Source organism: Tyto alba, unplaced genomic scaffold (assembly GCF_018691265.1).
Source record: "Tyto alba isolate M040663 unplaced genomic scaffold, T.alba_DEE_v4.0 Super-Scaffold_6, whole genome shotgun sequence".
In the NCBI taxonomy this organism is placed as follows: domain Eukaryota; kingdom Metazoa; phylum Chordata; class Aves; order Strigiformes; family Tytonidae; genus Tyto; species Tyto alba.
The window spans coordinates 16,296,107-16,311,097 of NW_024881327.1; the positions used below are offsets into that span (position 1 = coordinate 16,296,107).

Genomic DNA, 14,991 nt, shown 5'->3' on the forward strand with positions numbered 1-14,991 from the left:
CTAAAGGGCACTGGGAGAATTTGAAAGATGGTAGAAAACAGACTGCACATGTATTAAATATACTTCACATTCCTTAGCTCAACATGTTCCTGGAAGCAAGTCATAGAGGGGTGGAGTCGACTACAGCTATTTTTAGATCCCATCCAACATGACAGCCTTGCATTTTGCTGCTCCCTGCAATTTGGGGAAAAATTCTGACCACTCAAGCTCCCTGCCTGTTTGTTCTCTGCTCCCAACTTTAATGCTGTAAACAAGCAGCAAATCACCTGCTAAAGAGAGGTAAAAATCCCTGCTACAGAGCATCAAAAGGAAGCAATTTCCAGTTCGGGTAACAGGACATCAGCAGGACTTCAAAAGCACTGGCAGCACTAAAGCGAAGGCACTGCCAAGCGGCTAGATGGAAGCTCCTCCCTGCAATGATTTTAAGGGGGTATTGAAAACCTCCAGTCACACAAGCTCACAACTTCTGTTAAGCAGGAAACGGATGAGACATGAACACATCAGAAGCGAGGGAGGCTCCAAGCCCAAGTGAGTGAGTGGTGCCAGGCCCCCGTGCCCAGCAGCCCAGGGGGGCACGGCGCAGGCACCCACGGGACGCTACAGACTCAGCTGGATCCCGGCGGAAGATCAGCGTGTAATAAAATGAAATGTAATGAGGGAACAAAAAACAGATTCCTTTGCCTTATCCTACTTTTGTTACGATCTAATTCGAAACTGCCTTGCATGTTCTTCTCTCGTAAATCAACTCTGCTGATATTTTATAATGTACACCATAATAAAATCCTGCTGATGTAACAGATGACCAAAACAAAAGTTGCAAGTGACGTTTCATGATGTACAGTTGAATGATTAAGCTGTTGCTAAATAGTTAAAATACTTATCTATAATCCATGCACTCCTTGATATCTCAAGTAATAGCAGTCAGAACATTTATACAATTTTCAGCAAGCCCAGTTCCACCTATTTACAACTTGAAGTCAAGCTGAACTAACAGTAGTGATAGTAGGATTATATTCTAGGAACATGAGTTTTGGAAGCTCATCCTAAAGTAATTAATTTTCAGTAGTTACTCTAACAGGGCAGTAAAGTAAATGCCACCTTATGCTCAAAATGTGTTACAGCTGAACACTTAGACAAATACTACTAAAGAGTTAATTAACAAGACATTAATACCCATTGCTTAATATTCTTTGAATACTCTGTTGTATTTAGCAGGCTACTATAACTTATCTATTTTAATTTCATAAGCTTTTGAAACATAAACTTGAGTCGCCTTTAATACTCATCCTAGTTTTCACTAAGGCTTTTTAAACACTTCCCCATGTGTTCACACAACTCAGCAGAGCACATATATTTTAAGGGAAAATAATATATTTATATTAATCAACTACTTCATTAATGAATGTCATTTCACCTGTTAGAACCACACGATACCCAATGCAATTGTTACCTGGCTTGCTCTCAAAAATCTAAGTTATGAAGTGTCAGAAAATACACAACAGCACATTATACACAAATGCAGAACAAGCTACAAAAAATAGACACAGTTTTTCAGAACTCCAGAAATATCACTTGAGATATGTAAGCTTCTGCATCTTCTAATATATTTCAATATCCAAGTATGACCAAGACCACTGTAACTTGTGTCAAGTACATGCCCTTGTATAACAGGGCACAAACTGCAGTGTTATTCAGCCCCTATATTAGCATCACAGGTGCAGACCCCCCATAATAGTTCTTTACAAATCAAAGTGACAGCTATTAAGACAAAACAGCCTTTCTGTATGAATGCAAACGGCTGGCAGATGAGAAAATCCAGCTACAATAGCCATATTCATCAGAACTGAAATTTATAGGAGTCACCTGCCAGCAGAAATGGCATTATGCAGTACGTGGGACAGTACATGCTAGAGGATAATTACGTCTAGCACAAAGATGGAAAGTACAAGTTACCTGCTGATACATATTGTTTATCAGAACTGTGCCTGAAATAAAATACCACACTGACAGTAGTTATGAAAACTAAATCTTCAGTCAAAACGGTTTCTGCAAATCTTCTTTTTCCAGAGATGTAGGATTAGCAGTAGATTTGCTGCAAGTTTGTAAAATGTTTGCACTCATGCCCGAGCTTTGCAGTAACTTTATTCAAATGACAATTACCCTTGTTTATGTGCGTTTCTCATGCATTTTTAAGATTTTACATGTAAATAGTAGTAAGAGCTAGAGTCCTACTGAAATGTTATTAAAACAACCAGCTGAAGACGTACTCTGGTGCTACCTCATGCCCTTAGAGCTTTTATCATCATTAACCCAGCATTTGAACTACTCTGGCTGAACACGGAAGAAAATAATACATGCATTCAGAAAGATGTGTTCATCCAATATATATTTTATAAGCCAAAGAGTAAAGACATCTCTAGAACAAATCCTAAGAGGATCCAGAGAGATAGGTGATGAACCCTGTGTCAGAGAGATGACTGTCAATTCAAATGTATGGCCTGCACAGTAGATTAAACTAAGGCTACAGACGTGCAATCAGCTAGAGCATCCCTGATGCAAAAACAGTTTGTGCATCGACCTAAATTTAAAATGAACTACATACCGATAAATAAACTGTTTGCAGCCTACTCTTCCAATCTAAGCCACACTTTGCAGGCTTGATATCCAGGAGCTTATTCTTGCTGCCCTCCTTCCTCTCGCTTGTGAGATGCCCACTAAACTACGCTGTTGGAGTAGGCCCTTCCAAACTTTGGTTTAAATTTCTGGTTTGGGTGCTAACCCACGGAAAATTCCCAACGATACAGAAGCAAAGGATGCAGCGCTATTTGCCATTTGCCAATCACACAGAAAAGTGACATAGATTTCACTAGGTTGCTGAACATATGGGTCTTGCTGTCCAGAATAATTTAGTTTCCACTGGCTTTGTTCTCCTATTTCCTATTACAGCCCTTTAGACCAATGTTCGCTTTTGATTACAAGCGGTGAGTTTTTGGATTGCTGGTCTAGTGACATTTTTGGTAGGATGAATAAAAATCCTACACTCCATAGCAAACAGCAAAAGAAGCCAATGAAAAAAATACTCAAGACCAAAGCTTTTGTATTTAGACAACTATAATAAAAGTCCTAAATTCTACACTTGACACAACCCCAAAAAGGGCTGATTTTCAGAGATAATGAGCACTGAAGAAACAGAGCAACCAGTGCTCTATGCCTCTCAAATTCAGGCTGTGTGTACACTTTTGTATAAATAGGAATATGATTTTAGGCAGCTGCATTTGAAAACATTTGGTCATAAGCATTGGCACCGCAGTGAAGAAACCTCAAGACAAACAGATGAGCCACATTTTGCAGCATGAAGCCACGCACTGCGATAACGAATTATGTCACTGACTCCCTCCAAACAACTCAGGTTTGCTGCTTTGCAGAATGCTATAGTGGCAAGGACTGATTACATTTAACACTATCTGTGATAGATCTGAAATCTGCTAAGGCTGCTCCCATGTTTTGGTATGCTCTCCGTTCTATCTTTTAAACAAAAATGTGATTTTAAAACAATTTAGTTATACTGGTGCAAATATTTGTGTGAACGCTTCTTTCTGTAAACCGGGCTTTGCTAAACCGAGTAAGAATGGGTTTTAAATGATCTTAAGTTACCTGTACACACCTGTACATAGAAACAAGTTAGCTCATTCTGAGCTTGGAACTAGCCAGACAGCAGTTGGGTCCAGTCCAGAGGTCAAGCAATCAAACTAGTTAAGTATTTCAGTTAACTCAGCTCCTCAACAGAGTGTACTAATTCTAACACCACCAATTTAGCAACAGTTTCCAGACTACAGCAGGTTCATATTCGGCCATACCAACACGTGCTTGGAGCAAGTTCATACTTGTAAACATGTTCTAAGTGTCCACAACCAACCATCATTGATTTAATTAGCCAAGCACCCATCTACCTATTAGCAAGACCCATGCAGCTGGCCAGCAGGCTGACTAAGCATTCACGCCTCCGTGCAGGCTTGGGATCCTGCCCAGGCACATGAGAGTTCGTGATCGCAGCCTCATTTCCAAATATCACACTGCTGCTTAAAATGACTAAAATTACAAGCCCGTTTACAGCAATGCAGCTAAATTAGCAATCACATTTTCTCACTTCATAAGAGTACTTAATGTGAGTAGTTAAATGTGAGTCTTTCATCTCGTCATTATCTTGGGCGCATGAGACAGCGCATTGGTCACAGTTTCTCCTGAATGACTATTCACCTTTCTTGCCGCAACACCTCCCAGCACAGCCGAGCATCTGAGACGGACAGTTTACTTTATGCGCTTTTTGCATGGGAGAAACTGGCACAGTTCTCTTCACTGATCCTCCATATATGGTCTACCTGCCCACCGAACTTTTTAAAACTTTAGAAAAGCCATTTTAAAACCTTAATTGTATATGTTCAAAATGTCCCATCACTTAGCACACAGATGTTGAAAGAGACCAGCATGGCTCTGCTTATCCCTTCTTAGTATATTTACTTTCCCAGTGTTGACTATTTCTTTTATCTGGCAATGACACTCTTTGGAATCTATTATTAGTACTGGGATTCCCAAACTATGTCAACACAGAATAATGCTAAAATTATCCTGCCCAAAGTGGCGTCACTTTCTCCTTATACCTCTCTAACTTTAGTCAGAGCAGAGAAGCATAATAATCTTAAGAATAAAAATTAAATTAAATACAAAACTCATGCATCCAGAACATATTTTTTTTAAATAAATGCTGTACAAGAAACGCGATACTGGGCCCACAATACAATATATAGGTATGTCTGATATACTCAGACAACACATGGCAGTACTTCAACGTTTTCTAGTACAGAAGTGTATTTATCAGTTTTACATGACTCTGTTGACTTCACCAGGTTTTCTTTTCCCTGTTCCAGGTACACATTTCACTTTCCACATACTTCCTTTTAAAAAGGCATCTTATTTTAATGATGACTCAGTCAGTGTGATGTTTCTTGTCAGGTCTGAGTGACAAGCAGTTTATCCTGGTATCAGGGTACTTTGCTACCAATCTACAAGTGTAGTTTTGATCATTTGTCCCTGAAAGTGGTCACTATGTTTTCATAAACCTAAAAACTAAATGAGGCAATAGTAAACAGAAGCAGCAAAGCTTCTTAAAAGTGTTAAGGCAGGACCTAGTCTTTTAAATGCACATTTTATACTCCTGTTTCTGAATATACTTCCCCTAGGCAGCATGGGAATATACAATCTCAACTGTTCCGGTGTGCTCTGCACGTGTTAAAAGGGATTTTTAACAGACTGAAATGCCTGAAATCCCTAGACTTCTTGCACCAACAAGTCAAACTTCAACAGGATGGGTTTAATTTTCCATTCTTCTGAGGTAACATTGTAAGTAAACATGACTTACATGCTGCGATGGTATTGTAAGTATCTGGTGTCAGCACCTTGGTTCCATATCAAAACCACAGAATTTCACAGGCTGCAGAGCATGGCCTTGCATTTGCGTCCTTGGCCCAAGTTGGGACCGCTCTGCCGTGGACAACCTCCAGTTATCCACCTGAGGACACTGCAGCCACCAAACCCTCTGCCACGGGAGGGGCGAAGGCAGCGAAACCTGGCTGCTGCGCCAGCAATTCGAGCAAGACCTGCAGCGGCTGAGGCAGCTCCCGGGACCGAGCGGTGTCCTGGGGCCTGAGGGGGGGGTTGCCTCTAACCACGCTTCTGGAGCTCTCACACGGGGGGGGGGGGGGGGCTGGGTTTTTTTCCTTTCTGGCAGGTCGCCCACTTCGGAGCGGCAGCACAGGGCAGCGCCCTGCCCGCCGCCCCCCGGGCGCGGCTCCGCCGCCAAGGGCGAGGGGGGGGGGGGGGAGCCCGCCGAGGCGCGCTGGCGCGGCCGCCTACCGTACCTGGATGAGGCCCCGGCGGTGCAGCGCGGTGTGCACGCAGCCCGGCACCTCCCCTCGCAGGGCCACCGAGCCGTTCCCGTTGCTCAGCCGCCAGCTCCCCCGCAGGCTGCGCACCTCCGGGCCATCCGCAGCCCGGACGGCGGCCCTGTCCGCAGCCGCCGCCGCCAGCAGCAGCAGCAGCAGCAGCGCGGCTCGGCCCATGGCGGCGCCCGCCCGCCGCCCGGACAGCCGGCACGGCCGCTCAGGGGAGCCGGCGGGCGGCACGGGTGGGGCGGCGGCCCCGCGCCGCGGCCGCCTCTCCGCCATGGCCCACGGAGACGCTGCTGCGGGACGACGGACGGACTGAGGGAGAGGGGGAGTGCGGGGCCCCTCGCTGCGGCCGCCGGCCACCCGGCCACGTCCTCAGAGGCGCGCCGGTGGGGGTGGGGCGGGCCCGCGCCGGCTCCCGCCGCCCGTTAACGGCTGCTCGGGGCCGGGCGGCCGCTCAACCGTCCTGCCCGAGGGGAGGGGAAGATGGCGCTGGGGAGGACGAGCCCGCGGGGCTGCTGCGGTGGTGGGGGGTTTCCCGGCGGCTCCCCCCGCCGCTGGCGGCCCGCTCCCGCCCCCGCCCCGGCTAAAGCGGGGGCGGGCACTTGCACGACCCCCTCCCTGTCCCGGCGACTCTTCAAACCAGTCGGCACAGCGCGAGGGGAAGGAAGGCTTACCGCGCAGGTCGTACGCACTAACAGCAGAAGAAAGAAAGAAGAAAAAAAAAAGTGTGGGGTGGTTTTGTGTTTTTTTTTTTTTTTGCTCCAAGAGGCGGCACAGTGGAATATCGATAATAGGAGCAGCATAGGGTCACAAATCTTTCAGATGTAGCAAGTGTATTTAGAACTCTAGAAAACGGCAGTGAAGTGGGAGGGTGGAAGAAGAGCTGTGACAACGCTGCAACAGATACTTTAAATATTGGCTCCTTCAAGTCATGAGATTTTATATGGCTTCAGACTTCCACCTCCTTTCTCCCATAAAAATTACTGCCCCTAGCACTATTCATCAACTCAGGACTTGAAAGTATTATCCTCAGCTGAGAATGAAAAATCACCTCAACCTTCAAAATCCCACTTAGCCTCAAAATGGACCACTGCTCCCTAATATTGTTCCCCATTGCCCTATTCGTGACCTGGTCCATTCTCCAATTTGCACAGTGATACATAGCCTCAGACCCCCACATTACAAAATTTTTTTCTTACCTCCTACCCTTTCTAACCACCATACTAACCTTAACCATCGCAAACAACCTACTTTTACTATTCATCAGCTGAGGAGGAGTGGGAATCGTATCCTTCCTACTAGTCGTCTGGTGGCACGGACGAGCAGAAGCCAACACAGCCGCGCTGCAAGCCGTATTTTATAACCGAATCAGAGACATCAGCCTAATACTAAGCACAGCATGGCTCACCACAACCCTAAACACCTGAGAGCTCCAACAAATTGCCTACAATTCCCCAGCCCCCACACTCCCACTACTGGGACTTATTCTAGCCACCGCTGGAAAATTGGCCCGATTTGGCCTACACCCCTGACTCCCAGCCGCTGTAGAAGGCCCAACCCCTGTCTCCACCCAGCTCCACTCCAGCACAGCAGTCCTGGCCAGAATTTTTCTACTCATCCGCACACATCCCATATTTGCCCATAACCAATCCGCCCTCACCATATGCTTATGTTTAGGGGCCCTGTCCACGCTATTTGCTGCCACGTGCGCCACCACACAAAACAACATCAAAAAAAAATACCGCTTTCTCCACATCCAGCCAACTCACACTAATAACAGTCACCATCCGACTAAACCTCCCACAACTAGCATTTCTCTGATTAGTGATTATTTTCACCTGTGAGAGCACAGGGGGGCACAGTTCTGAGAAATACAGGTCCATAGAGAGAAAGAGTGCCTTATCTTTTTCTCACTGAAAAAATCTCTGCTACCAACTTCAAAAAGGGATGGCTGGGCCTCACACTGTTTGGCAGCACAAGTCAGTGCAGAAATGCAGCTGCTGGAACATTTACTCTATGTGTATTTTTAAGACTGAGTAACCACATTCAACATATTGACTAACAGAAATGCAGGTCCCATTTCAGTTCAACTCCTAGCCATCTTTTAGTCAGACTGGCAAAAAAGACTATCCTCGAAGACTGAGTTACACCAACTGGCTTTGCATGTTTTAGAATTCAGTCAAAATTAATATCTTCTCACCTTTAAAACTTCAGACTATAAAATCATTATACAGTAGTAGTAGAAAGCCTTGTTCTGTTTCTGCCATCATCTGTCAATGAGTAATGCCTTCAGGGCAATCAAACAATTCAGTGTATTTTCCTTAAATTCACTCATACAACACTAAAAGGATTTAAACACTGTAGTGCTGGCTTGAGAGATCTCGTTGGATATTACCTCTCAAGAAACAGATTTACAGATAATTAAGTTTTAATGCTACCAAAGAACAACTGCAAGCTGGTTTTTTTTGGTTTTTTTTTGTTTTTTTTTTGTTTTGTTTTGTTTTGTTTTTTTGTTTTTGTTTTTAAGAAATCTTTTTCAGCAAGTCATGTGGTAGCTTCCCAGTAAGAATGAAACTGCATTTCAAGATGTTTACTGTACTTCCGTGTTTTCTTTGCTTTTTATTTTTTCTGCTGAAGACTGACTGGAGCAACACACACAAAAAAACCTCACGCTAAATACAATGCTGTAATTAAGTATTCTGAGAACATGCTGTTTCCTTGTTGAAGGCTTATAATTAAGTTAAATCATGTCTCATTTTCATGTCCCAGTTTTAGGGTTTGTTTTTTGTTTGTTTGAGGGTATTTTTAAACAAATTACATTTTTACTGTTTAAAGATGCAAGAGTCTTAAAGGCTATGGTTTTATCTTTTAAAATCGTAACACAAAACAAGATCTTTTGGGTGGCTTTTTTTTACTGTGTAGCATATACAGTTTCTTTCTGAAATGCCACAAATTTAGGAGGCTACTACAATTCTTTATGATACTGCAAGCGGATGTTCTTTATCAACTAAAACAAAAAGCTGCAGGCAAAACCATGCCTTCGGCTCTATTAGAATAAACTCAGAGTAGTTCCATTGAAGCTGCCCAAATTCTGCTGTGTTAATCCAGAAGTCTTTTGTTTCCAATTGCTATGCAATCTCTATCACGACAGGCTGCTGCTGTTTTCTCTTTCAAACTCATGTTCAATGAGTTCATGCAAAGGTTTTAAACAAACAGGTTCTCACAGATTTGGCTGCAGTACTTTAAGATATTACTGCCCCCACCTGTCCACCCTGTACCATTCTTCTGCTGAAGGTTACCACCTCTGAAGCAAAACAGGACTTGTGTTCACCCCAGTCCATATTGGGGCTTCCTATCTCTTTTGGTAACTGTACACCACTGCGGATACCACCACAGACCATTTGTCAAAGATGCAAAACAACTGAAGGATCACCTACTTGTGGGAGTTTTGCATTAGATGCAGACAAGTTGAATAAATTACTGGTGTAAAACTGGACTGGTGTTTCCATGACTGTAAATACCTTCAGACAGTACAGCACATCTGTATGAAAGCCCTACAGCTCCTCCACATAATGCCTGTCCTCTGTTTCACGACTGCCTCTGCAAAACCTAGAACTGCTATGCAAAACAGTTACTCTCTCAGCTGGTGTAAAGACAGTATGGTGCAGGGAGCCCTCCAGCTATGGATTTGTAAAGGACAGAGAGAAAGAACACATTTCAGGCATTATTCTGTATTTAACTTGAATTCTTTCCAAAAAGGATGTTAAAATGAGAAAATAAATTAACATTGCTTTTAGATGAGGACACTATTAATACATCACAAGAGAACGTTGTACTAGGTTATCATGAGCAAAATACAGAATTACAATTTAAGTGGTAGGCCTAAAGTTTCTTTCACGATTATTGTAAAGTCTGTAGGTCACTGTAAGGGGATTTTCTTAGCAAACAAAATTACTCAACACCAACAATCACGAGTAATTAAAAATAAGTGGAAGAGAAGCTACTGCTCCAGGCAAATGCTATATGGAAGGGAAAAGGCAAAAAATAGGTAATAGTAATTTTAAAATTGTGTAAGCAGAAAGGCAGGTGATACCAGAGTATACCCTTAAACCTCATCAGGTATGCTGGGGCAAAAACCTGTATTTATATTTCTATGTAACATCTTGTTCTGAGATTGGCTCAAACCACAAGATTTAGGTCTCAGGCCACAAAAAGCAGACACAAAAAACCGTAAGGATCTTAAAAGCCAGCATGACCAGATTTCTAAAGACAAGTTCTTTAGAAGGTAGAATTCCCATAGCTTTTATGCTCTTCAATTTATAAACAATTTTGACACAATCCTAATCTATTTATAAGATTATGTAATATTGAGCACTGTCATTTACCGTTTGTCTTGAGCAAAGTCGCTGTCTGAAGACTAGGTATGGTGATGTCCAAGCTCCCTGTGAACTCTCATTAAAAAGTGCTTAAAACATATCTAGAATCAAAACCGATTCTTTGGCACTTAGAATAAATCAGTAGTACATACGGGGACATTATGAAACAGCTTGCTTAGCCTTTCTTAAAGGTCTAAATCTAGACAGTCATCTGTGACCACAATACTATGTATGACTCATCCCTTCTAAACACCTAAAATTAAATCCCTCAAAAGTGGGTATCACAGGTAACAAACTGTTTCTCCCATGACGGAAGTCTGAGAGGCTTCTACCGAGTCTTACTAATGCTGTATACTTGTCCTGGCATTTTGTCAGCCGAGTGCAGGACATACCAAACAGATTACATTAAATATGAAACATATATCCAGCCTACTGTTTTAATGAATGTTTTCCTTGCAGGTGAGTATTATGAGAATGTCAACAAAAATTTAAGAGTTGATAAATTGGATGAATAAACTGAAATGGATTTGTAGTTGCCAAAACAGCCTCGAGCAGCATTTCTTTTTCTAGCTCAGTCACTCCAGATAAAACCACTGGGCCAGGTCAGGACCTCTGTTTCTCAAACCTTTAGTGGGGTTAATGCACCTGGCTTCAGCACTAGGACAAACTGTCCATTCATTTCTGCATAACTGACCCTTCTGCAAGCACCAGGGAGTATTCAAAAAATCACTTTATTGAAAACTGGGGGTACACAAAAGACACTTTTTTTCTCCTCTCGAAAGATTAATGATTATTTCAGTACCTACAAGAATTGACAGAATTCTTAATCAATTAACCCCCCACTGAATCGACTCAAGCCCCACTTACACAGCAGCAGAAGCCAAGAGCTTGTCTACATCCAAAAAAAAAATTAAAAATCTTCACTTGTCTGAGTGATTCCAGTGCAAACCCCTTATGTAACATAACTACATCCTCATGCAGTCCAGGATGCTACATGCCACATCACTCACTGTGCTGGTACAAACATCTCAGGAGTAGGTGTTACAGAAATTGCCGCATGCACATTCATCAAGCAGACATACTTTAATATGGGCTCTGTTGTTTGTTGTTGTTTTTTTTTGTTTTTTTTTGTTTTTTTTTTTTTTTTTCCTTCCAAATGACTTAGTACATAAGCAGTGCTAAAAATACTACTTTATATATACCCATCTGTAAAAAAAGCATTACGTGTTCAATTATCATTGTAAAGGATAAAAAGGAAAGACCACTGCAGCAAACAAAGATAATGAGTGCTAGAAGGATTACAGAATATCTCAAGCTGGAAAAGACCCATAAGGATCATCAATCCAACTCCCCACTCCTCGCAGGACTAACTAAAACTAAATCATATGACTAAGAGCGTCATCCAGACGCTCCTTGAACTGACAGGCTTTGGGACACTTCCCTGGGGAGCCTGTTCCAGCAACCAACCACCCTCTCAGTGAGGAACCTCTTCATAATGTCCCATCTGAACTTCCCCCGACATAGCTTCATTCCATTTCTTCGTGTCCTGTCATACTTTCATACTGTCTGGCTACAAATTTCTTGTTTTGATGCTAGTCAAAATTTCAGTGTTTTGGTACTTGCACTGGAAGCGGGGAAGGCAAGCAGTAGTTTTATGGCTGGAAACATAATAAAGAACCTTAGGAATTTGAAAATAACCTTGCCTCTTCAGCTCAGACCTTGGTGAAAGGGCCCCAATCTCTTCAGGGAGTGGCTACATTAAGACACTACCCACATTCGCTTTGTTTACAGCTAAATTCTCAGCCCAGTGGATCCAAATAATCTGGTGCTTGAATTATTGCCTATACCTTTGATAGCTGCTACAAGTGTCACAGTTCCATGGAAGAGCTCTGTTTTCTCATCACTAGGACTGCAAATATGGGCACGCAAAGGCAACAGCAGCCTGTAAAAAAAGATCTAAAACCCACAGGAGATCACTGCCTGGAATCCTCTAAGATTGTTTCAGCAAGTGCAAAGATCTTCAGCTAGTCTAAACTGGTATAAATCTACCAAAAGGAGGAAAGCTACCCTGTAACTTCAATTAACTCTTAGTATATAAATATTCAGCATGCATTTCATGGAATCACTGAATACCAGGTTGGGAGGGACCATCACCTGGTCCAACCTTTCTTGGCAAAAAGATATTTTGACTTCTATAGAATATTTCACAAAAGTGACTCACTGTTCTAAGTGTATTTAAAGTTTTAATTATTAGTGAGTTAAAAAGTGAACCACCACCTAAGTTTCTGGCACTTTTTACATACCAACAAAATAAACAGCATTCAGCAAACAATCATTTCCAAAAGTATGTCTGTTAAAAGGGCTTCTTTACCACAGGAAGCTGTCATGACTCCAAAAGGTTATTAAGCACCTACAAGGTTTAAGATGCAAAATCATCTTGAAAACTTACCTGCCAATGTAGGCTCTATTATAGATTCCTTCAGTTTTTGAATACAGTTTATCAGCAGTGGTCATGTTGACAAATGCAGTTTTAAAGGCCTGAAACTATGCCCCGAGGAATTTCAATCACACCAAAACGATACTTAAAACTATTTAAAAAAAAACAAAACAAACTGAGGCAATTTAGTCTAATGAAGTAATTCAATATGCCTAGCAAGTTGACAAATAACAATTTTTCCTCAATATTCACTTTGGTCACAGCCATGAAGGTCTACTTGCAGAACAGAAAGGTACAACTAAATCTCTTTCTGCCACGTCCCACTTTGACGGTTAACAGTTGACAGCTTAACACTGACACGAGAAAGCCAGTGCGTGGCTGGAGCCACTTACTGTTCAGTGAACATTTCTGTGACAATTTGGAGATTTTTCAAGACCTCTTCTGTTTGGTTGTATTCTCTTAATAGCAAGGATGCTGATCCGCTGTTTATCCTTCCAGCTTCCCGGCAATGACCCATAATCTTGTAACCGCAAACTATGATTACTGCTACTTCCTCCTAGTGCAACTTTTCTAGAAGAGCTTATCAGTTAGTTGCAGCTGGCTCAGGAGGTACAGCTGGCTGCCCTCTCCACTGTCCACACCCTAAATTATTCATGATGTATGTGTCAGCATATGCTACATGGTAACTTCTCTTTAAAAATTCAGTGAGACTGACAACTTTGAGCTCTTCTGCTTCACTCTTTCTCCCCACATATCTACACCCTAGATTCCTAATCCTAATACATGCTAGTTGTTTCACCTATACTCATCTAACGTAAGAACTTAAGATAAGTGTTTAAACTCAATTTTTCCAGTAGTTTTACAAGCTCTCCTCCCTAGAACGACTGCAGCTATAGAGTAGAAAGATTCTAAGTTAGCCCTTCCCCCCTTCTTAATGCTTTGTACCTCAAGAAGCATTACTTGCTCTAGCAATTGCATAAAATATTGGTTCATAATTTAGGAGCAGAGTCCCCAGGCACAGCTTAGCTAAGTTACATGAAAGAGATTCCCCATCAGATCAGGGAAAGCAGCAAAAAGAAGCCCTATCTAGAAGGGTAGGTGTGAGAAATGGACAAAAAGTAGTTTAGGTCTCTGAAGTGTGGAGACAAACATTGCAGGGTGTCTGTGGGAAGTAAAACAAGGTTAGGAAGGCTTGTCAGTTAACTATCACCTATTTCTCTGTTGTGCCTCCTGCCCTGTGAGCCAGCAATTTCTAGCTTCAGTTAAGCAGAAAAATACCAACTTCTCTTTTCACCTTCCCCTCCACTCCACCACCCCCATAGCACATCGTAACACATGTGTAGCCAGTAACATGCCACATTACCCACATTAAAAAAAAAAAAAAAGCGCTGTTTCAAAGAAATAGTTTTAGATCTAAAAGCTTCAAGGTAACCGGTCAATGGCTTTCCACAAGACTGTCTTTTCATGTTCTCATTCTGGAAAGTTGGAATATTCTTGTACATCGGTCATGTCAGTACCAGAAAGAATATTATGTGCAAAAATATACTTCAGGGTTACTTGCATTTTCTTGAGTTTCCTCATATAATTTATGGTTAATCCAAACAGAATGTGTTTTTACTTCTTTCCCTATTTATAAATAAAAAGTTAAGGTTACGAAAATCCACATCCCTTGCACTGAAACAGTAATTCTGAGTGTGAGGTACAACACATATGAAGTCAGAGTGGAAAAAAGCCTAGCTAAATTAAGTAATAGCCACCTACCTACCTCCACTAACTCAACTGCTTGTGATTGTGTGATGATACCTTGAAGCTCAGCTTTCAGTGAATTTGGGATGGATTCTCAGGAAACATAAATCATTATGTAAACAAGACGTAGAGACAGCCTCACGAAATACAACTCAAACTGTAAAAACATTAAAAACAGTTAGTAGAGCCAACAATAGAGATGGGGTCATGATACATTTACACAAGGAAGTTCTACATCTTATGCTGATCACTCTCTATCTGCACTTGTTCCATGGCAGCTTCTAGCCGAGCTTAAAACTTATTCCCAGGCAAAGCATGAACTCCCAAACCAAAGGATTTTTATACTACAAAATGTGGGGTCAAAGGAGGCTTACACTAGTAAGTGTTGTGTGTGTTTAACTGCACACTTTGGCTTATATATTTCATTTAACTCTCTTTGTAGACAAACCATAAGAAACTTTGTCCTGCTTTATATAGCACTACTACT

At 42.2% G+C, this 14,991-nt stretch overlaps 1 protein-coding gene across 4 annotated transcripts in view; it reads right to left on the reverse strand.

Moving 5' to 3' along the window:
• Positions 1 to 13,132, reverse strand: part of MANBA (mannosidase beta) — a 56,387-nt gene extending 43,255 nt beyond the window's left edge. The window contains exon 1 of one of the 4 annotated variants that reach the window (XM_032988435.2): positions 12,771 to 13,132. Coding sequence is in view for 2 of the 4 variants with exons in the window: in XM_032988433.2 (XP_032844324.2) it covers positions 5,916 to 6,221 (306 nt within the window). In the remaining 2 variants the exon portion in view is untranslated. Of the gene's footprint in view, positions 1 to 5,915; positions 6,572 to 6,619; positions 6,631 to 12,770 lie in introns of those variants that run through there. The other 3 variants (XM_032988436.2, XM_032988433.2, XM_032988437.2) reach the window with 3 other exon arrangements.
• Between the last annotated feature and the right edge of the window lie 1,859 nt (positions 13,133 to 14,991).